The sequence below is a fragment of the Choristoneura fumiferana genome, chromosome 27, assembly GCF_025370935.1.
Source record: "Choristoneura fumiferana chromosome 27, NRCan_CFum_1, whole genome shotgun sequence".
Classification (NCBI taxonomy): Eukaryota; Metazoa; Arthropoda; class Insecta; order Lepidoptera; family Tortricidae; genus Choristoneura; species Choristoneura fumiferana.
In genome coordinates this window covers 122,355-144,946 of record NC_133498.1, presented here as the reverse complement: position 1 = coordinate 144,946, position 22,592 = coordinate 122,355, and the positions used below count along the sequence as shown (strand labels likewise).

Below are 22,592 nucleotides of genomic sequence, written 5' to 3'. Positions count from 1 at the left end.
ATAATTAAAAAACTACTTAGCTTCGTTTACTAACAACACTGCACATGATGCATTTTAAACAGCCATTGTTTTATCGCATAAATATACCTAGTTCCCTTCCATCCACGAAGACGCGTGATTTTGTCAAAATTAGCCATTAATGACATTGTAATAAGAATCACAGCACGCGTCATCGTGAATGACTCTACCTATATTTCTGTCACACTCATACGCGCGCGCATGCGTGACGAGCTTTTCGCGTGAGTAATTCTGCACTGTACAGGAGGTATTGTGTTACATGTGGTTGATAGTGGATACTCCGGAACATACTATACAAGTTTATTTATATTATAGCAAACTAGTACAGCCACCAGCATCAATATCTGACATAATAAAGAATGCATAAATAATCGCGGAATTACATTTGAAATTTACCACAAGCTTTGCGGTGAAGGAAAACATTGTGAGGAAACCTGCACAACCTGCGACGCGATTCAATGGTGCGTGCGAAGTTCCCAATCCGCACTGGGCCCGCGTGGGAACTATGGCCAAAGCCCTCTTGATCTGAGAGGAGGCCTGTGCCCAGCAGTGGGACGTATATAGGCTGGGATGATGATGATGAAGAAGTTTTAAGCCAGAAGGCTACAAAAATTGTAAGAAATGGTCATTGACTCCAAATGGGTGGCAAAACAACAACTAATCAGTCTGCTGGCTGACCCACTATTTACCTCTCTTTGTAATAAGTATGATCCGTCTAAGTTAAATTATTTTTTTAACCATTTAAATAAGTAAGTAATGGAAGTATCAGTAAAATTAATCTATAGGTATAGGTATATTATAGGTACTTATTATTTTGCAGGTGGTAGGTAGGACCTTGTGCAAGGTCAGCCCGGATTGCTACCACCATCTTGCTCGCTAATCCTGCCGTGAAGCAGCAGTGCTTCCACTGTTGTGTTTTGGCGTGGAGAGTAAGACAGCCGGCGAAATTACTGGCACTTGAGGTATCCCATCTTAGACCTCTAGGTTGGCAACGCATCTGCAATACCCTTGGTGGCAAGTGGCTCGATTGCCATCCAGTTGAATAAAAAAAAATTATATATTTGTTTGATTTGGAAGTATAAAGAAAAAACGACTCAACAATAAAATAGGTTCTTATTTATTTTTTTAATGCCATTGCTAGGAATTTTATTTATCATTCTGTTAAGATTCCATTACTCTAATTTTATGCTACATTTGGAGTAAAAACTATCCTATTTTTTGAAAGTCATCAAATTGTCAATGATAGTTTCAAAGGAATGCATTGTCATTAAAAATAAATTTAAAGCAAATTATTTTGGTTTTTTATTTACTATTTTTGGGCATTCAGTAAACCCATATTATAGGTGGCTTACTACGCTACGTTCTAGAATTCGCCCGATTTCTAATCGAGTTTATGTTACGTCGGTGATTCTACCGGCGGAGTTCGCTAATCAAACCTAATCCTGACCACGGAAACTTGCCAAACGCGCAAACCCCAAGGCTTTTAACGCTATCAAACATACCAATTAGATTTACAGCTTGACAACATCGAGTCATTTTGCAAAAACAAAAACAAACTTTAAAAAAAAATCAAGATAACCTCCGACCTTGAAATACGGCTGATTGATGTGAGGATAATATTTTTTATAAAAAAAAAAACTTACCGAAATCTATAAACTGCTTAATAGATAAAGGCGAAGGGTTGAACTGCGAGTAGAAGTCCAGCATTTTCGTTACATTTGAGAAGATGGTCCCTGCCAACCTCATTTTGAAGGATATACTTCGAGGATATTGTCAAAATGTAAAAAAACAATATGATAACACTGCCACTAAAGCTCATTAATACACGACATCTCGGTTAATAACTCAGACCAGTAGAATGAGAAAATTAATTTTTTACACATCGGAATTTTAAAAACATTCAACACAACCTTGGAACTTCTCACTTCTCTATCACAAAGTCAGCCGAACCGATGAATGAATAAAACGAAACTAAAACTAAACTGACTGACCGACCTACCGATCGACCGACAAGACCCACCATCAGCCTTTGCAGTGTTGTTCTAGCGTAATTCGTGCTAATACAAAAAGGAACTTTAATCCATTGCGAGAAAGTTCCATTCAAATCAGTAAATTTAAAAAAGTGATATCAATCAAGGGAGGTAACGTACGTACAGCAGGGCTACTACGAAACTCGAAACACGAAGTTTATGTCGTGCGGTCTCTCTCGCTCTCGTATTAAATAGTATAAGTGTCAGAGGGACCGCACGACACGAACTTCGAGTTTCGGGTTTCGTAGTAGCCCTGCTGTACTACGTACGTAACGTTACATGAAGCGTTTTTCCAACTTGTACAATACCACAATACCTTAATATTATTTATTATTTTCATTTCTTGCATTTTATGCATCGAAATAGTAAGTACTACGTACAACTGTATTTGACTGTACGTAGCTGTACGTAGTACTTACTATTTCGATGATATAATTAATGCTTGCGCATGATAAATGGCATGTTAGAAAGATCGAACCCGCTTGTACTTGAAGCAAAAAGAAACGCCGTAAATGAAAAGTTCAAGTAGAATAATAACATGTGCTAATTAATTTTACACTACTAACGCAAAAATAGTTAGAAATCTAGAAATGCTAATTGTATTGTTTTATTTTATTTCACAATATTGGATTTTTGTTCATAACGAGTTCACAATATTGTTATTTTTTAGACAACTGTTGCGTTCAACATGCGTTTGCGCTTTGTTTATTTATCTAGCTAGAATACTCAAAGGTTTTGCGTCTACCTAAACGAGTGCTTTGACAGTGACAGACAGCTCAGGTGACAGTGACAGTTCTTTTGCTTTCCGTTCCGACCGACGTTTGGATTTTGAGTTTTTGTTTGACTTTTTTTTGACGAACTTTGGAGGAGGGAATCTTGCATTTCAAATAATTTTATCATGTTTCGTTTTACATAAAACTAGTTTGTGTTCTGTTATCGGGTCGGTATTATTTGAGTTAAGATAAATGATAAAGTTGTTAAATGTATTATATTCTAACATAAGAATCTGCGCGCATTCCACAAGTCAGGTAAATATTTCGAAGCAAAATGTTATAGAAAAACCAACTTTTTTACGTATCATTGTAGCATCAGAATTGTAGAAGTTATTAGCATTTCTCAAAAGAATAGTTGTACAATGTGATTATAACCATTTATTTCGGAAAGATCTATACTACGAATAATTTTATTTTTGGTAGCATCCATGTTATCCTATTATGTTAGCCATGAATACAACAAAATTGTAATCTTATGTCTAACTTTTCATAAGCTATCTTAGGTTAGTTCTTTTTTATGTATGTAAACTCATAATTGTACAAGGTTAGTTAACATTGTTTTTAAATAAATTTATGTAATCATAAATTATTTAAAAAAGGAAAATTCATTTTGTTATTTGATTAATGTTATTTTCATTTTATTATAATTTTCAATGTTTTGTTTGCGATAAAATAAGCTCTAAAGCTGGATCAGCCCTTGGCTATGGAGACCACAAATTAAGAAATAAATTGTATTTCTTTTTCAGATGGCCCACAAAGTGTTTGTCTATGGGACTCTTAAACGCAATGAACCCAACCATCACTGGCTCACAAAACCAGAGAACGGCACCAGCAAGTTTGTTGCAGAGGGTACAACAAAGAGCAAATACCCACTTATTATTGCCACAAGATACAATATACCGTTCCTATTACACAGTCCGGGTGATGGGAACCATGTTAAAGGTAAATAAGTTTGTATTAAAAATTTGAGGTTAGGAGATAATGGGCTGGGGACCAGCGCTGGGAATCGAACCTAGGTCGTCAGCGTTCCGTGCTGCGTGCTATACCCCTACACTACCACTGGACAGGAGTACAGACACAAATTTCTCTTATATCTCAGGTTGCTTTTTTCTACTATGCTACTTAAGCAGCAGCACTAGCGAAATCTATGTTTCGTCTCTTTTTTTTGGTTTTTCTGTGCATCCATGTCTTAGTTTGTATTTTCGATATGGTTTTACGGGATGACCGTAGAAGTAACAAATTTGGAGTTGAAATAAAAATATACAAAAAGACTCGATAACCAATCATAGTATCAATTTCAGGCGAAATCTATGAAGTCAATGATTTAATGCTGAGCAAATTGGACATATTGGAAGACCATCCTAATTATTACGTTAGAGAAATAGATGACATCACGGTTACAAAAGGGTATGTATGTATGTAGTACCTACAATATATAGGAGCGGCCACACTGCTGCTCAAAATACGGAGACGGTACGGAATGTCAGTGACGTGCCGTATACGACTTTATGGCATGCCCTCCACACCGCTCCTTAAAATAGGCTGACGACACAGTATATATATATATAAGCTAAAGCAGTATGGAAGCTAGGCATATTTTTTAAGATTTTGTAGTGTTAGGGTTGGCCACTTATTTTTTGTAAAATTGATAAAAAAAATGTTTAGTTTGCGCTGTATCTCAGCTTATTAGGCCTTTTATTACAAGCTTTTATTTTACTGTGCTCTCTGAAACTGATACACACTCTAAGTACAAGCAACCCCAGGCGCCATTTCCTGGGCAACCGCGTCGTGAAACAGTGGAACAGTTTGCCCGAGACAGTGATCAGTGCACCTTCAGTGAATACTTTTAAAAACAGACTTGATAAGTACTTTGAAGACAATTACACAAGTGAACAATGATATGCACGCATCAGCTATAAGGTGCCTGTGCATTATAAATAATAATAATAATAATAATTGTATGTGTTGTATGTGTATTTGTATCATCATCATCATCATCCCAGCCTATATACGTCCCACTGCTGGGCACAGGCCTCCTCCTGGTGTATTTGTATATTTGGTTCAAATCTTGCAAGTTAAATTTGACTCACTTCCCGATGTATCACCTACCTACCTAAAACCAAAACAACCAAATGTTTTATTTAAAAGAAAAATGATTTTATTTAGTGACAGTAAATCATTCTTACCTTTCAACATCAGTGGGGAGTTTAAAAAATGTAAGCCCCGGTTTTGAAGCATCCGTGTTCAAGCAGCTATACACTGCACGATATTTCCTAGGCATAGTTTTTAATATCGCGGATTGTCTGGGGCACAAGCTATTGAAACAAATCGTCTCGACGCGTCACCCACGACTGCAGTACCGCGAGACCCCCTTAGAGGCCGTGTAGAGCGCGCGTCTGTATGAGTGTGTTCGTTTCGATCGATTTGTTCGTAGCTTCCCTACTGCTTTAGCATATACATATACTGTGTCTGAGCCTAGTCTGCATTTTTGTTCCTGTCCTGCTACACTCTCCGTTATACTTGGAAGCTAAATCGACTCCTATTCCGCGTTATTTAGGCGCTTTGACGCAACTAGGCTTTTTGCGATTTACCTTACGCATACCATCCGTGGAAAGTTACGTGGGGCTCTCTCACTTTAGACAGCATACCATCTAAAAAACCACCGACTTTGTTACTTCAAAGTGTAATATCTCAAAGGCGGCTGAACCGATTTTGATGAAACATGTCTAAGAACCACCGCTAGAAAACTTGTTTTCTAATAAAAAAAACCGCATTCAAATCGGTCCACCCGTTTAAGAGCTACGATGCCACAGACAGACACACATAGCCGTTAAACTTATAACACCCCCCTTTGCGTCGGGGGTTAGAAACACACCGGGCGTTTGTCCACTCTGCCGTAATGGGAGCGCCATGGGATCGCGGGCATTGAACTGAACGATCTCTACCATGACGCTCCACATAACGTAACTACTTAAGTCAAGTTGACTCCTATTTGCGCGTAATTTAGGCGCCTTGACGCAACTAAGCTTTCCTTTTTTTTTCGGTGGAAATCTGTGACCTCAGATCATACAAACAATATGATCTGATTCTGGTGACCTATTGGTTGGCCGTATAATTTCGTTTCGCTTATTATTTGCTTTCGTTTCGCCGGGTATAGGTAGTTCCACCAGAGTTGAGGTCACGCACAAAATCAGCAAGAGCAAGAAGCAAGCGTTAAAATCTTGCTGTCATTACACGATATTATGTTCTTAGATTGTGTATGCGTGACCTCAACTTTGGTGGAACTTCATTCTAATTTTGTGCAATCCGTTCTTTTTGTAGCTGTGTGTAATGTGTGTAATCAATCATTCAGTTCGACTCTGGTGGGACTGCTTACCCAGTATGACGAATAGCGATATGCAGAGTTACCTACTTGTAGTAGATTGTTTGTTTCGTAATAAAAGTTAATAATTTATTAGCACAAAAAAAAACAAGTTAGAAACACCACATTCACAGCGTGGGTTTATTTTCGTAATTGTTTCGTTAACCGAACAACTGTTCGTCGAAACATGAAAAGCAGAGTTATCATAACTTAGGCATCAAAAATGACAAATGCAGGTGGTTAGGACCTTGTGCAAGGACCGCCCGGATTGCTACCACCATCTTGCTCGCTAATCCTGCCGTGAAGCAGCAGTGCTTGCACTGTTGTGTTTCGGCGTGGAGAGTAAGACAGCCGGTGAAATTACTGGCACTTGAGGTATCCCATCTTAGGCCTCTAGGTTGGCAACGCATCTGCAATCCCCCTGGTGTTGCAGGTGTCTATGGGCGGTGGTGATCTCTTACCATCAGGAGCCCCACTTGCTCGTTTGCCATTCATTCGAATAAAATCAAAAAATCGAAAAGTACCTATTGAAATTGAACTACAAACGACATCTTACCGGTCTTAGGTCAGGTCTTAGGCACTATATACGTAAGAAGTTATGTGTATTGTGTCTTAGGTGTGTGGTTGCAAGATGTCGTTATTAGTGCTTATGATACTTTTGCGCGTTTACCCCCTGCTGGCGCGCTTGCCCCGACTAACCTTATATGTTCCATATTGTGTTTGGCTTTGTTTCCACCCAAGACTTGCGAGGAATATGTTTCTCATGACATGAACCAATAGAAATGCTTCATTTACCTATCCTCGCTCCGCTCAACTGTTTCCACTAGAGCTGTGCTGTCCAAGGATAGGTAAATGAAGCGATTATATTGGTTCATGGTAGATGAACATTCCTCGCACATCACTGGTGGAAACACAGCCTTAGGTAGAATTGCGACCAATAACACACGAGCCGATGATATATGGAGCTTTTTATTGGATAAAAATTACAACACAAACTTATTTTTTACTAACCTATTTTAAAATAAGCCAAACCCCTACTTATAAGGCAAACACGTCGTCTAGGGACGTCCCACACTGGTTTTGACTCCAAAACGCAGGCCGCATTACTCCTTTGTACCGCTATAACGAGCCTTTGAGCGAGACAAGCGCCAGCTCTTGGGTCCCCCGAGGCCAGAACTAACCTCGTGGACAAGTCCCATAACACCCTTTTTTGTGTCCGTTGACGACGGCCCCATCTTTTCAAAATATTCGATGACATATTACGCATGTAGGTATCTATCTTATTGTATATTATATACCTATTTTTTAATGTGTTTTATACATGAAAAAAAGTAACGTAAGAAACATGAAAAAATATTAGGATTATTCAAGCAGATACTACTATTCCTTCAGGAGTTAAGTTTTTTATTCCATCTCTTTTCAGTTTCAATTCCCTTATGTAGTCTTTTATCTCAATCATTTTTTTCTTCATTTCACGTCTGAGTAAATATATTTGGTAGCGCATCATATCCGGAGTCATTATTAATTCTGGAGGTTTGCATGTCTTGTCTACGGCGACTTCAGGATCCTGTGCTTTGTCCGTGCTAAACGATGTGACCGCGTCGTCCGACCAAAACTCTTCTCCGACAGCTGAATGAAGTTTAACGGATACTTTGACTTTATAAAACGTATCAGCACAGGGCAGTTTTATTTCTATTCCAACCTTGTCATTAAAAAAAATATTTTCGTTTCTAGTTTCATTAATTTCATACTGGTACAAACCATTATACATGTAAGTTATTCTATAATCGATAGATTCTATACCGTCGTCACCTTTATCTCTTAAGAATACGTGGCCTCGTGGTAGAAACCATTGTAAAGCAGCGCTGTGGGATGTTTTCCGTGAGATTTCAAGTTCATTAGGCGGTCCCGATTTTACAATATTGTTGTGATCCAATAATAATGTTTGGTTTTTACATCCTAACTCGTTGCACATATTCATCAGAAAGGTATATGTGGTATCATAATCAAATACCTGTTTAAAATCGCCATCCACAGAAGTTATAACTGTGGCGTAATACCATATTATACACGTGTAAATGCTCTGTACATCGCGTTGTAGTTCGGATTGGCACAGAAGAAATAATTTACTATACTGCACGTAATATAACGTAGCATAATTTATCAAATTGTCTGACCCCCAGCTACAGTTGATGTACTTTAGTTTTATTGATATGCAATGGAAATTTGTTACCATCGGAAGAGAGTCCACGATAACGAGTGTACGAGTCCCTATACGACTTCTAGTGTCCATACAGTAATATTCATAATTATCTCTCTCCAGCTTATCTTCAAGTACCTTTACAGTGGTTTGGTTTAAGGCAGGAGTCGTTAATACCTCTATGCCGATTTTGGAGCTGTAGTATCTGGTTACTTGCAAATCGTCTGCATGGCCGCCAGTGCAAAAGAGCTCAATTGAACTTCCTAACATCACATTGATATATGTGAAATTTTTCAAAACTGTACCATTGGCGAGGCGGAACTTGGGACCATCATTCACCGAAGCCTTCACACAGTGATAACACGCAAAAATCACTGTCAATAAAAACTGTTTGTTTGCGATGGACATCTTCAGATCTTGTGATCTTCACAGGTACAACAGACGATATTTTGAGATATTGCTATTTTTCGGTGTGTTCGTTTGCTTCTTGATGTCTGCTTCAAACTGTACGTGCGATGATAGTGCTGGAGTTCACAGACGAATATTACGGAATGCAAAAGTTGTTTTTTTCCTCCTACTGCACCTTGTTATTATTGGTATCTTTTTAGGGTTCCGTAGCCAAAATGGAGAAAACGGGACCAATATAGTTTCGTCATGTCTATCTGTCCGTCTGTCCGTCCGCGGCTTTGCTTAGGGACTATTAGTGTTAGAAAGCTATAATTTTGCACGGATATATGTAGCAACTATGCCGACAAAATAGTAGGAAAAAATTTGGGGATTATTTTTTATCGTCCAACCAACCCTATGGATATACGTTGGAAAGGTCTTTAAATAATTGAGGTTCGCATGCGATGATATTTGGAGCTTTTTTTTGATACAAATTACAATACAAACTTATTTTTTACGAACCTATTTTAAAATAAGCCAAACCCCTACTTATAAGGCGAACACGTCGTCCAAGGACGTCACTGGCAACGATCCCAAAACGGGCCACATTAACCCTTTGCACCACTATCACGAGCCTTTGAGCGAGACAAGCGCCAGCTCTTGGGTCCCCCGAGGCCAGAACTAACCTCCTGGACAAGTCCTTTGACACCCCTTTTTTGTTCGTTGACCACGGCCCCATCGTTTCCAAATATTATGCATGTATCTCTCTTATTGTTATATTATAAAACACATGTACAAAATAGGTAACGTAAGAAACATAATAAAAATATTAGAAATATTCAAGCAGACACTACTCCTTCAGGAATTAAGTTTTTTTTCCATCTCGATTCAGTTTAAATGCCTTTATGTACTTTTTTATCTCCATTTGTTTTTCCCTCATTTCACGTCTGAGTAAATATATTTTTCACCTCAGCACCTCAAACAGGCAGGTTTTGCTATGAGAAATCAGTGAGCAAAATCGCATTTTGCTCACTCCGTGAGACAAAGTAACTTTTTAATTTTTTTTTTTAAATGCTGAGTACAGTGTTGGGTCTACTCACTGAATTCCAAATATTTGAACTTTACTTTGATCTGTCATTTCACTCCAACTCGAAAAAAGCAAGAGATAGGATCAAATTTGTCGATTACAAACTTAAATTAAATTTTTGGTATTAAAAATATATCGAAATATTTCCAAAATGTAAATTTTCCCCGATCTTTTAATAAAGTATGCAACCTCGTTGCACGAAAGCCGCTTCTCTTGTTTTTTTTTTTTATAAAAGAATTCCGTATACTGCCTCTACAGTATAATTATTATTTGTTAAATAATGATTTTTAACAAATCTATTTATGTTTATGTAATAGAAATCTTAATACAAATCATATTTAAAGGTTTAATTGTTCAACTTTTCAATTACCCCGAGATGAGGCTTTTTGCAGTATTAAAAAATAAGTGTGACATTAGTACAAGAAGTTAAGATTGCATGTTATGAGTATGCGATTTGTATTGTAGCTACTGGACTCTTTTTATGGTTTTAAATGTAATTATTATATTTGATAATAATCGGATTCTATTTAAAAAAAAATGTGTTTGTTTTGTAAACAGGTAGGTATATGTGGTTTTATTCTTATGTTACATTTAAATTATGTTCTCGCTGCTGAGGTGAAAAATTGTATGTGTCACACGAGACCAAAGTTTTTTTGCATCTCGTGTATTTCAATCCCTTGCTGATCTCAGGATTCTAACCTAGAATCACTCGCTGACGCTCGTGATTCAATTATAGAATCCTTCGCTTACTCGGGATTCAAAATCAACACTCGCAACAAAAAACAACTTTGCTCTCTTGTTGCACAAATAACTATTTCACACCTCTCCTTCAGAAAAGTAACTTTTCCTCCCTGTCGAGAGGGAGCAATGTGCAACTTTTCTGTTCAAGGCTTTTCTAAGTGATTTATTGAATCAGGCTCTTTGCGGAGGTCCATATCAATGAACTAAAAGAATTTTCTTTTTTTTTTCTAAGCAAATGCCATTTTTCGAAGTTGATAATTGGGAAATTGGAAAGCCACGCCATTTTCTATGCTGGTTGTTTTTTAATTATATTTAGATATATTTTTTTTCAAGTTTCTTATTGCTTGGTGTGAAAAGTTGTATGAGCCACTCGGGAGCAAAATTATTTTCATCTTGGGCGTTAACACTTGAATCCCTCATTACGCTCAGGATTCTACTTTAGAATCCTTCGTTACATTCTGGATTCAATGTACGCCCTCGCCGTAAATACGCCATTTTGCTCCCTTGTGACACAAATAACTATTGTAGCTCATTATATCCGCAGTCATTTTTTATTTCTCGAGGTTTGCATGTCGGGTCTCTACGGCGACTTCAAAATCCTCTACTTCGTCCTCCGTCCTAAAAGATATGACCGCGTCTTCCGACCAAAACTCTTCTCCGACAGCTGAATGGTGATGATGATGATGATGATGAATTCCTGTAGTCCCTCAGCAGGGACATAGCAGCAGCTGAATGATATTTAACGGATACTCTGACTTCATAAAACGTATCAGCACAGGGCAGTTTTATTTCTATTCCAACCTTGTCCGTTGATAAAACACTTTCGTTTCTAGTTTCATTAATTTAATACCGGTAGAAACCATAATACATGCAAATTATTCTATAATCCAAAGATAATTCGTCGTTTTCATCGTCGCCTTGGTATACCAATCCGTTGTTTCCATCAGATGAAAACCATCGTAAAGCAGCACCGTGGGATGTTGATGTTTTCCACGAGATTTCAAGTCCAATAGGAGGTCCCAATTTTACAACTGTGTTATGATCAATTACAAATGTTTGGTTTTTGTATCCCCACACGTTGCATTGGGTGAAAAACCCGAAAGATAAAAGTAGGTTCAAAGTCAAATTACGGTATCACAGGATGTTTCTTATCCCATATACAGTTCGTCATATATTTTTCAGTGGTCAGTTGTCCCAATTTGCACAGAAGAAATATTGAACTATACTTTACGTAGAACGAAGCATCAGTTACGAGATTGTCTGACCCCCAGCTACAGTTGATGTACTGTCGTTGTTCTGATATGCTATGGAAATTTGTTACCATCGGAAGAGAATCCACAATAATGTTAACACGAGTCACATTACGTCTTCTAGTGTCCACACAGTGACAGTCATAATAATTCCGCTCCAGCTTATCCTCAAGTATCTTTTCATCACACTTGCTCGTAAACAGTGTCGTAACATGCAGGCTACCTTAGTTGCAACCCCCCAAATAAAACCCTCGACCTTAATGTGCTTGTCATGAAACCCGTGGTCGGTAAATGAGTCATTGCGCGTACACATTTTCTTGTCATGAAGCCCAAGGTCGGTAAATGAGTCGGTGCCCGTACTGATGGCGCTGCGCGCGCTGCTGCAGGACCACATGGACCACATGCACACGCACGTTGCGGCGCATGCCGAGGGAGGGGGAGGGCGACGTTGCCAAGAGCACAGCCTAAGGTATCGCGAATATTTGGAAGAATTATATTTTTTCTTTTACAAATATAAAATTTTACTTGCAAATGTGATGAAAAACATTGTATGTCGCACGGGCGGTACTAGAATTATGAACATCGACTCATTAAAGCCCTCAGTCTTCGACTTCGGGCTTCTAATAGACTCTCGTTCGTAATTCCTTATTTACCGCCCTTAAGACACAATGTACTATTACGGTGGTTTGGTTTATGGTAGAGTTAATAACTCTTTGGTGTCTTTGGTTACTTGCAAAACTTCGGCATGGCCGGTGCAATAGAGCTCAACTGGACTCCCATACATCACTTTGATCTGTTTCATTTCCCAAAACTGAACCACTGGCAAGGCGGAACTTGGGACCATCAAGTAAGAGTCTTCACACAGTGATAACATGCAAAAATCACGGCCACTACAAAGTGTTTGTTTGCGATGGACATCTTCAGATCTTGTGATCTTCGCAGGTACAACAGTGACGATATTTTGAGAATTTGCTATTTTTCGGTGTGTTCGTTTGCTTCTTGATGTCTGCTTCAAACAGTACGTGCGATGATAGTGCTGGAATTCACAGACGAATATTACGGAATGCAAAAGTTGTTTTTTTCCTCCTACTGCACCTTGTTAAACTTAATTTCCTTAATTAGGTAATTTCCTAAATTTATTGGTATCTTTTTAGGGTTCCGTAGCCAAAATATCTATCCGGTTTTTGTTTGTGCATGCTCGTTTGTTTCTTGATGACGTACGACGATTGTGCTGGAATTCTCAGACGATTATTAATAATGTACCGACTAATAAGGAATGCAAAAGTTGTTTTTTCCTCCTACTGCAACTTATTGAACTTAATTTCCTCAATTTATATTCTCTAATTTATTTATTGGTAATCTTTTTTTAGCTGTGTTTTCATTTTATTCAGTGACGATGACGAGGTTCCTAGAACAAATGTGGCGGGCGGTGTTTTGTTAGACAAACCCTTGCACAAATGATTTCTATCTTAAAGCGGCGAGTGAGAAATAGCCTACCAACGAAGACAAAAACTGCCTCTCAGGGGAAAAAACTCGTGTATAAGCGAATTTTGGCATAGTTGTAGGGAATGATGTTTTAAACCACATACTAAAAGTACTGATAGGTGGGGGTAATCTACATAAAATTCTCTAGAAAAAAGAATCTATACATTTTTTCTCTGAGATCAATATTTCATGAGATATGGAGGGAAGAAGATGGACAATAAAAAAATAAACACATTTCTTAAACAATTTGATAGGTCTTAAATCACCATAAATTAAATAAAACACACTGTAGTGTCGCGTAGAAAATAAGTAATGGGTTGGATAGATGAATGTTTGTTACTCATTCACGCAAAAAGTACTTAAAAGATGTGCATGAAATTTGCCATTCAGGTAATATATACCCTGGATTAACATATAGACTACTTTTAAACCCCTAAATTATCTATGGTTCCTATGGGATCAAAAAAGGTTCAAGTTACATACTGATCCGCGCGAGCGAAGTCGCGGGCAACAGCTAGTTGATTATAATTGATGACAATGTTGATGATGATGACGACGAGATTTTAGATTTAGAAAATAATAAATAGAAAATAATTAGGATTTATATTTTTAGTAATATACTTACGTGCCATGATTAAAGAAATGTGTATTTTTATTGTCCATCTTCTTTCCTCCATATCTCATGAAAAATTATATTGATCTCAGAGAAAAAATGTATACAATGTTATGTAGAGAATTTATGTAGATTACACATTTTTTGCTATGATTACGAAAAACTAAAAAGGGAAATTGAAAAATACAAACTGAAATATAGATGCACAGAAAAAACAGAAAAATAAGACCTTCACTGGGACCTGACCGTAAAAGTAAAAATTGGAATTGAAAATAAAATACAAAAAGATTCCAAAAAAAAAAACCAATCTAAAAAAGGGACTTTTTAACAGCCTTATTCATAAAAAGTTAGAGCCTCCTTGAAGGCTCCTTGAAGGCCCGATGCTAAAAACATGATTCATAAACGTCTGTTAGCGCTAATCAGTCGATCAAGGCTCTGCTAAAGTTAGAGGACCGTAGACCCTCCTTATCTCCCTGCTAAGTCACAAAATGGCCGCCACAAGTTTGAACAGCTGACTTTGACAAGAGCAAAAAACCATACCGAAGATATTTATAGTGAAGGCAGGGCTACGCAAAGATTAAAAAAAAAACTGGAAAAATTATTTTCAGGAATTTGTATTTAAAAATCCTGTAAATTAGGAACAATAAATTAACAATACATATGAAAAAAATTTAGGATGATTAACATAATTATGGCTTTTTGCACAACATAAACATGCGGATCGGAAATGGCGGGAAAACAAACATCTCGCTTTTTATTTTTTTTTCCTGCTAATTTGCTGTCACTGCTGTCATTTTTTTTTTTAATTATCGATTAGGCCATTTTTGTCTTTGATTTGTCAAGGTGGCCAACATAACGAGTCCAATCCGTCTATCAGCAGCTCAACAACTAGCAGACTGCTAGCAAGTGTTTATGAATCATACTTCTTAGACAATACGTCTGAAGCCCGTATTCCCACATATAGTTCTTATCCTCGCCTATATAACCCCTGAATTCAACAAATTCACAGGTTAGACCAAGCCAGCAACGAGGCTCTCTACCACTCCTCTTCGGGCCGATCGCGGAGCCCGCGGCGTGACTCTTCCCCCCTACAATGGACGCTCTCTACAAAGTGGTCCATCTGTTCAGCAACTCGCACCCTCATGTCGACCGCCCCGAGTTTGCCCCCAACGTGGTGCAAATAGCTGGTACCATATTGACAAGAAGATTCCACCGTACCTAAGGTAAGCTGAATGGACATCGAGAAGACCAGAAATGTTGAGTCAGATTCTTATACTGACGAAGCCAACTTAAACTTCCTGTTTATTTATCATAATGCAGGACGTTCCAAGACCTCTTGCTCACTCTCCACAACGCGTGGTGTACTTTCAGCACGCGTCAACACACATACTTAGAGCAAGGCACACCTCATTAAGCGCGCGGAGCCACCACACACAGTACGTGGAAGCAGGAACCCATCACACGCTGCCAAAATTGCACACACGATACACTGGATGCCCACCCACATTATTGGTGAGTATTTAAAAGTGACCAAATGTTGATGAAATTAAATGCGAGACGTGGTGCTTCACTAATCAGCTCAGCGAGCTAAAGAGCTATGCTCGGGGTTTCTTACAGGACTCCAGTTCGACAACCAACGAGTCGTTGAAGTGGCACAGCGCGGCCAACTACACTTCTCGGGGGTCGAAAGGTTCTCGAGCAGGACCGCGGTCAGCAAACGAGACACCAAAGGATGATTAGAAGCCTTTAAGTGCAACAGGGTAGGGGGAGGCATCCAAAGTGGGTTACGTCTTTGATTTGATTTAGAAGTACTAGCAGTTGCCCGCTTTCTCCCGTTACCATAATTCTACGGTGAAGAAAACATTTGGACCTGACAGTTGCGAAGAAATTTCATGGTTTTGAAGTTCCCAGTTCCGCCTGGGCCACGTGAACTGGGCCAAGCCCTCTCATTCTGAAAGAAGGCTTTGTAATGGACGTACAAATACATATATTTATATAATTATATATATATATATATAATATATATATATGTAGAATTATGAGTATGGTCCTTGTATGGTCATTACTATGTGTGGTTTATTAAGGATTGGCATTATAGCACTTACGAAACGCCAGTGTTGCCATGCGTGGCGCGCTTGACAGAGCCTGAGATCTGGACGCGGGAAAAGCGATCGTCAATTGTCAGTTTGTAAAAGAAGTCTGGCCCGAGTCGACAGTCTCAGGAACTGTTACGCGTTTCTTTATTATTTAGCTAGGCTTTTCCTTAAGTTATTGTGAATCGTTATGATAGTTGCATTTCTAAGATTTCAGTGAACGAGTGTCGTATTGTTTTGGTTTTATCTTGACCACAATTAGTGGACTTTTGTTAGTTCTTCAAAATAGTTTCATTCTCTGCCCGAATCCCACTTGTTATGCCCACATTGATCATGTTACGGTCGGATCCCGGCTCTCTAAGTCCTATCTTACGACATCAGAAGTGGTCCGAACGGGCAAATGAAACTAAATTTTCGTATATCGTGTGAAATTGTGATTGTGCTAGTTACGCGCAGTGACATTATCAAAGTGTTTTTTTACTTATTTTAAAACAATAACGAATGAATGCAACTGCCCTTTATATTGATTGCACACAATCTTTGATACTAACACGCATAAAATGTGGTTAAATTTTACGTTAAATCGGCAAATAGTGTGATTTTACAAAGAATTTAATTTTTTTCGTCTCGTTATTGTAATCGTTAAAAAAAAGTTAAAGAAATTTAGTACATGCAGTCATGCCATGTTTTTTTGATGTGACGGTATTCTTGTGTCACACTTGTGTGTTTATTCGTAATTATGTTATGAAATGTACAGGCGTGGTAATTTGAAATCTGTGATAATAATAAAGTCAATTTTGTGTTTTCTTTTTCATAAAAATGCGTCGAGTTTAAATCACATTTAGTTACGTTGGCAATTCTTCTAGTCTGTCAAGAATGTCTCTTTGCAGCCAGATTAAAAAAAAAAAGTTAAACGTCAAAGTCACTGTGTTTGTTTACAACAAAGTTAAGCCGGTAAATTTGGAATATTTCGTAATTTTTAGTCGGTGTAAACTATGAATAGTAAAGTTTTTTTGTAGCGATCTATTTTGTAGCGCACGAAGCATTATTTGCGGTTACAGGCAGTATGAATGACGAGATGGATAAGGTAACAACGGAAATTTGGTGAGTTTTCTTTTTATCATTCGGCTCTATTTTAAACTTATTTTTCTTTCTCTTGGTTATCCGTTTAACCCAAGAGTTGTGTTAAGTGAATTGATCAGTACTGAGAACATTCGTTTAGCGTAAGAAATTATACTTTGCTGGTAATATAATTACGCGTTGAAGAAATCGTAAGCTCATGGGTTCAGTCTAAGCGACTGGTTGCCGAAAACAAAAACAATGAGTTCATTCTATACGCCACACTTAGTAAGTGTATTTAGAGAACTTTATATTATGAATATGGATGTGGTACATGTTCCTTGGCATGTACATGAACACTTGCAATATCAGTGTTGTCTGCATGATGCATAATTAATTACATTATTATAAAGACGAAAGCGTAATTTTCAGTTATTGCAGACTGCAATTTGTAGTAACAGTCTTACTCTTAAGGACACTTGAGTTACCAATGCATTGTGGTCACGCCTTCATACAACAGTGGTTGTATTTCAACCAATGTTACCTATTTGCATTAAAAATGTCAACAGATAGAACTAAACATTTACTACGACCCTTACCTAACCTTTATGTGACCTGAAATTAATGTGAATCTTTGGATAATTAATGCTTCTTTTCATGGTTGTGATGTATGGATTGGATGTTATTAAAAGCGTATTTAGCAAAACTGAGTTGCTTGTTACCCCAGAAACCTTGAGTATTTAACATGTTTGTTTTTAGCTTATGTGGTACCTCAATAACACATTTGAGTGTCATGGTGTGATATCTTTGATGGGTATTAGCAAAGATTTTTGTTTAGTTACATGACAAATCTTATTTATTTTAATTTTGTAAATTTCACTCCTTAGTAAAAAAGAAAGTTTATGTGGCTCATTGATTTATTTGAGTTTTGTCTTTTGCCGCGATTTCTGTGCAATGTGAACTTTTGTGATATCAAATAATGCAGTTTTGTGTTGCTTGTGAGTAAAGAGAGATTACAGAGAGTTACTACAGAGTAGACTAAATTATGCTACTACTAACAAAATCAAGTTAGTACAAACAATATTACTGTACTGCTACTGTAAACAACATAAAGTCGCATCTGCAATGCCCTGGTGTTGCGGATGTTTGTGGGTGGTGGTGGTCTACTTGCCGTCGGGGGACCCACTTGCTCCTTTGCCGTCCGGTCGAGTAAAAAAGGAAAAAAAGAAAAGAAAATACAAGTTACTAATGTTTTTTTCCACTACAATCAACTCCTTTTCAAGAGTCAATGACTAGATTTGGGTATTGATGAAAAGGGGGGGATGACTTTTTGTAGTCGCTTAATTTTTTGAGAGCCAATACAAAAAAAAAGTGTTGCTGCTTGCAATCAACTACATACCGAGGTCTGTCAGTAGCGAAAAAAAAAAAAAAAAAAAAAAATTGTCATGCTAAGTTTACACAACTCTGACAAATCTATGTTGAATTACTTCAAATATTGAAACAGGATAAATCATTCAATTTAATGCAAAAACAGAACTTAGCTTCTTATCAGGAAAACATCTGCGTTGTCAAATTAATGATTCTCAGTTTCTGAATTTAATAAAAAAAAAACTGCTGTATGTGTTAGCTAAATAAACTGACATTGTTTTATTCAAGTTTCTTTATAAATGTGTGACATTTGCTATCAAAAACTTAGCAAATAATGAATAGTGTTTTGTTGGAATTTTTTTGAGTTGAGTTACTGTACTTTACTGTGTTTGGGTTACATACAAGGCTTTATGCCGAGTAATCTGGTTATAATTATAACAACATAGCCTTTTTTTATTCCGAACTGGTAGTTTATTTCTACTATTTCTGTGTATTTTGTTATAAAATGTCTATAAGTTCTGTGTGTCTTTTGGCATGAGCCTCCTCCAACTGCCTCCATTGCACTCTGTCGGCTGCAGCTCTGGTCCGGTGTGGCCCCAGGGCTAGGCGGAGGTTGTCTTCTTTTCTTGTTGGTTAGAGTATGGGAGTGATCTGGTTAGGGCACAGGTTTTTGAGACCTAGCTATGTGTGGTTTGTGCAATTCACTTTTTTTTCTATTAGTGATATAGGTACTGAAATTGATTGACATTGTGGAATTGCTAATTAATCAATAGAAGCTGGGAATTCCTCATAATTTTTGCTCTGAGTGTGTATGGTCTGCTAATGTTATTTTTGTTTGTCAATAATGGTTTTCTGTAAATAATTAACCATTTCCTGAGAGGTACTGGATAATGATGATATTTTGTCTTGCAATCAATTTGATAATTTTGTTGGTCGGTGGACGGACACAGATATTGATGTAGATAGAGTTATGGCAGCAGAAGGAAAAGACAAATCTGATCAGCTGGATATGAGAGGGTGCGGTTTGGTATTAATGTTTTAGAATGAGATAATTGTGGAGGTGTAAGGGGATCTAAGCTCAAGCCTCACCTGTAAGTTTGCAACCGTTTGGAGATGGTGCCTGTGGGTAAAGTGCTGGACGGTGTGAGTGTGGCAACTTGCAACTGGCAAGTGAGTCAGATTATTCGGAAAATGTAAGATCTTAAATTCATGTTGAAGATTTCTGTATTGTAGAGTATCTGTTGGAGCTGTTGTTTTCTAACGATGTTAAAAAAAAAAGTATTTTTAACTATTGAAAAAAAAAAAGAGTGGTGGAGTCACAGGGATGACTTGAGGAAAGTCACAGGGATGACTCATATGAGAGTCACAGGGATGACTCGTAGGAAAGTCACAGGGATGACTTGTAGGAGAGTCACAGGGATGACTCGTAGGAAAGTCACAGGGATGACTTGTAGGACAGTCACAGGGATGACTTATAGGAGAGTCACAGGGATGACTCGTAGGAAAGTCACAGGGATGACTTGTAGGAGTCACAGGGATGACTCGTAGGAGAGTCACAGGGATGACTCGTAGGAAAGTCACAGGGATGACTGATAGGAGAGTCACAGGGATGACTCGTAGGAAAGTCACAGGGATGACTTGTAGGAAAGTCACAGGGATGACTTGTAGGAGAGTCACAGGGATGACTCGTAGGAAAGTCACAGGGATGACTGGTAGGAAAGTCACAGGGATGACTTGTAGGAGTCACAGGGATGACTCGTGGGAAAGTCACAGGGATGACTGGTAGGAGAGTCACAGGGATGACTCCTAGGAAAGTCACAGGGATGACTGGTAGGAAAGTCACAGGGATGACTGGTAGGAGTCACAGGGATGACTCGTAGGTAAGTCACAGGGATGACTGGTAGGGAAGTCACAGGGATGACTGGTAGGAAGTCACAGAGATGACTTGTAAGAATGTCACAGGGATGACTAGTAGCGGAGTCACAGGGATGACTCGTAAGAGAGCCATAAGAATGAAAGGAAAAGAGAAAAATAAAAATGGCTGCTGAAATAAGCATGACTGGTAGTTAAGTCACAGAATGGAATAATGGTTGGTTCTCTCTCTCTCTCTCGTTTTCACTCATCTTTAAGTAATACTATGCGGAATTTATCAGAATAATGTCTAATACTATTGTTACTGATTTTGATTTGTGTGTGTGTGTGTGTGCGTAATTTTATTTTGTTTTGTGTGTGTGTTGTGGTCAGAAGTGGCCGAGCGAATATTATGATGCTATTGTGTCGATTGTTGCAGATTAAACACACGAGGACGTGTGTCTTGTAGGATGGCCGTGTAGAATTATGAGTATGGTCCTTGTATGGTCATTACTATGTGTGGTTTATTAAGGATTGGCATTATAGCACTTACGAAACGCCAGTGTTGCCATGCGTGGCGCGCTTGACAGAGCCTGAGATCTGGACGCGGGAAAAGCGATCGTCAATTGTCAGTTTGTAAAAGAAGTCTGGCCCGAGTCGACAGTCTCAGGAACTGTTACGCGTTTCTTTATTATTTAGCTAGGCTTTTCCTTAAGTTATTGTGAATCGTTATGATAGTTGCATTTCTAAGATTTCAGTGAACGAGTGTCGTATTGTTTTGGTTTTATCTTGACCACAATTAGTGGACTTTTGTTAGTTCTTCAAAATAGTTTCATTCTCTGCCCGAATCCCACTTGTTATGCCCACATTGATCATGTTACGGTCGGATCCCGGCTCTCTAAGTCCTATCTTACGACATATATATATATAATTATATATTATATATTATTAAGTGATATATAGAAACTACCGTGAGACTATCATATTCGATAAAAACTGAATAAATCTTAAATGAGCGTAGTAGACCGTTTCGGCTAATTTTAGCCGTTCTTCCCGTGCAACTCAGTCGTGCGAGCTGGCGTTGGCGACTTGGGCGTTTACTCCGATAAGTAAGGATACGAATTACCAAAAACATGTGAACTCTAAGTGTGAAACAATTTTTATAACAAAAATTGAACCGACTACATAAAAAATGAAATAATTTTCTACCAATCTGAAGTACGGTGGTGCCTCGCACGAGCCAGAAGTGGACCTATAGTCATTTACCTCAATACGCACTTTATATTGGGCTTCAATCACTCCTGCTGGCTCGTGCTGAGGCGACCGACTTCAGACTGGTAGAAAATTATTTTCATGGTTTTTTGTAGTCGGTCCAATTTTTGTTATAAATTTTTTTCACGCTTTTTGGTGTAAATAATATAAGATACATATTTAATATCAACTGCTCGTCACCTTTTACGAACGATTGCTTTTTCCGATGCGGAGACGTTCATTATTGAGTCTGCCTGGTGCTTCGGATCACACCCGTTTTACCTATGCATTACGAGGAGCATAAGTGCTTAGCAACTGTGTCAGTAATTAAAATTCAACCCGTGAAATACTTGTTATTGAGTAGTAACTCTGATGGTCAACTGTGGTCTTCATCCAATTTCATTCACCAAATGATATTTTCAATAGCAAATGCACGAGTTATTGCTATATCCAAATTACCGTAGGTGTCCCTACAATATTTGAAGATTTACCTCGATTTCCTTAGAATCCGATCATCAGATCCTAATTTGCTGCTTATAATGGGACCTAATTGAAAAGCATTCCTAGACGAAAAAAATTCAAATAGAAATAATTCCGGCGGAGATTTAGTCTACTATCCATTAGTGATATAAATTTTTGCGCTAAAGCTACATGTGTATGACTGGCTCTCGTTGGTACATACATATTTTGTGCTTAATGTTGTTATGTATCACTAATTTGCACAAGATTTTAGCATCAGAGAAGAGACTGTTTACAGTTTGGGTACTGTAATAAATTATGTATTGCTAATATTATAAATAAATAAAAACAATACGGAGTTCTGAGGTACCAACATTAAAAAAAAATTACAACCGAATTTATAACCTCCTCCTTTTTTTGAAGTCGGTTAATAAAATATGTGGGACGTAAATCGTTAATCGTCATCCCCAGCGCACCCCAACGTCCGGCTGTTCATCACGCACGGCGGGATGCTGTCAGCATTAGAAGCCGTCAACGCTGGTGTCCACTCCTCAGCATCCCTGTCT

General features: G+C 38.1%; 3 protein-coding genes across 4 annotated transcripts in view; 1 reads left to right on the top strand and 2 right to left on the bottom strand.

Moving 5' to 3' along the window:
• Pdk (pyruvate dehydrogenase kinase) overlaps window positions 1-2,043 on the bottom strand; it is a 46,219-nt gene extending 44,176 nt beyond the window's left edge. The window contains exon 1 of the mRNA XM_074108395.1: window positions 1,662-2,043. Coding sequence (XP_073964496.1) covers window positions 1,662-1,764 — 103 coding nt within the window. The 5' untranslated portion in view covers window positions 1,765-2,043. The remainder of the gene's footprint in view (window positions 1-1,661) is intronic.
• Window positions 2,044-2,834: 791 nt separating this feature from the next.
• LOC141443187 (putative gamma-glutamylcyclotransferase CG2811) overlaps window positions 2,835-22,592 on the top strand; it is a 23,913-nt gene continuing 4,155 nt past the window's right edge. For both annotated transcript variants that reach the window (XM_074108401.1, XM_074108400.1), the window contains exons 1-3: window positions 2,835-3,076; window positions 3,568-3,763; window positions 4,123-4,228. In XM_074108401.1, the coding sequence (XP_073964502.1) occupies window positions 3,014-3,076; window positions 3,568-3,763; window positions 4,123-4,228 (365 nt within the window). In that variant the 5' untranslated portion in view covers window positions 2,835-3,013. The remainder of the gene's footprint in view (window positions 3,077-3,567; window positions 3,764-4,122; window positions 4,229-22,592) is intronic.
• LOC141443572 (uncharacterized) lies at window positions 7,549-10,127 on the bottom strand. The gene has a single exon (XM_074108880.1). The coding sequence runs from the start codon at window positions 8,788-8,790 to the stop codon at window positions 7,549-7,551; it is 1,242 nt and encodes a 413-aa protein (XP_073964981.1). The 5' UTR covers window positions 8,791-10,127.

Bases quoted from the DNA above. Each gene is read 5' to 3' on its own strand.
- LOC141443572 (XM_074108880.1), bottom strand. From the start codon at position 8,790: ATGTCCATCGCAAACAAACAGTTTTTATTGACAGTGATTTTTGCGTGT.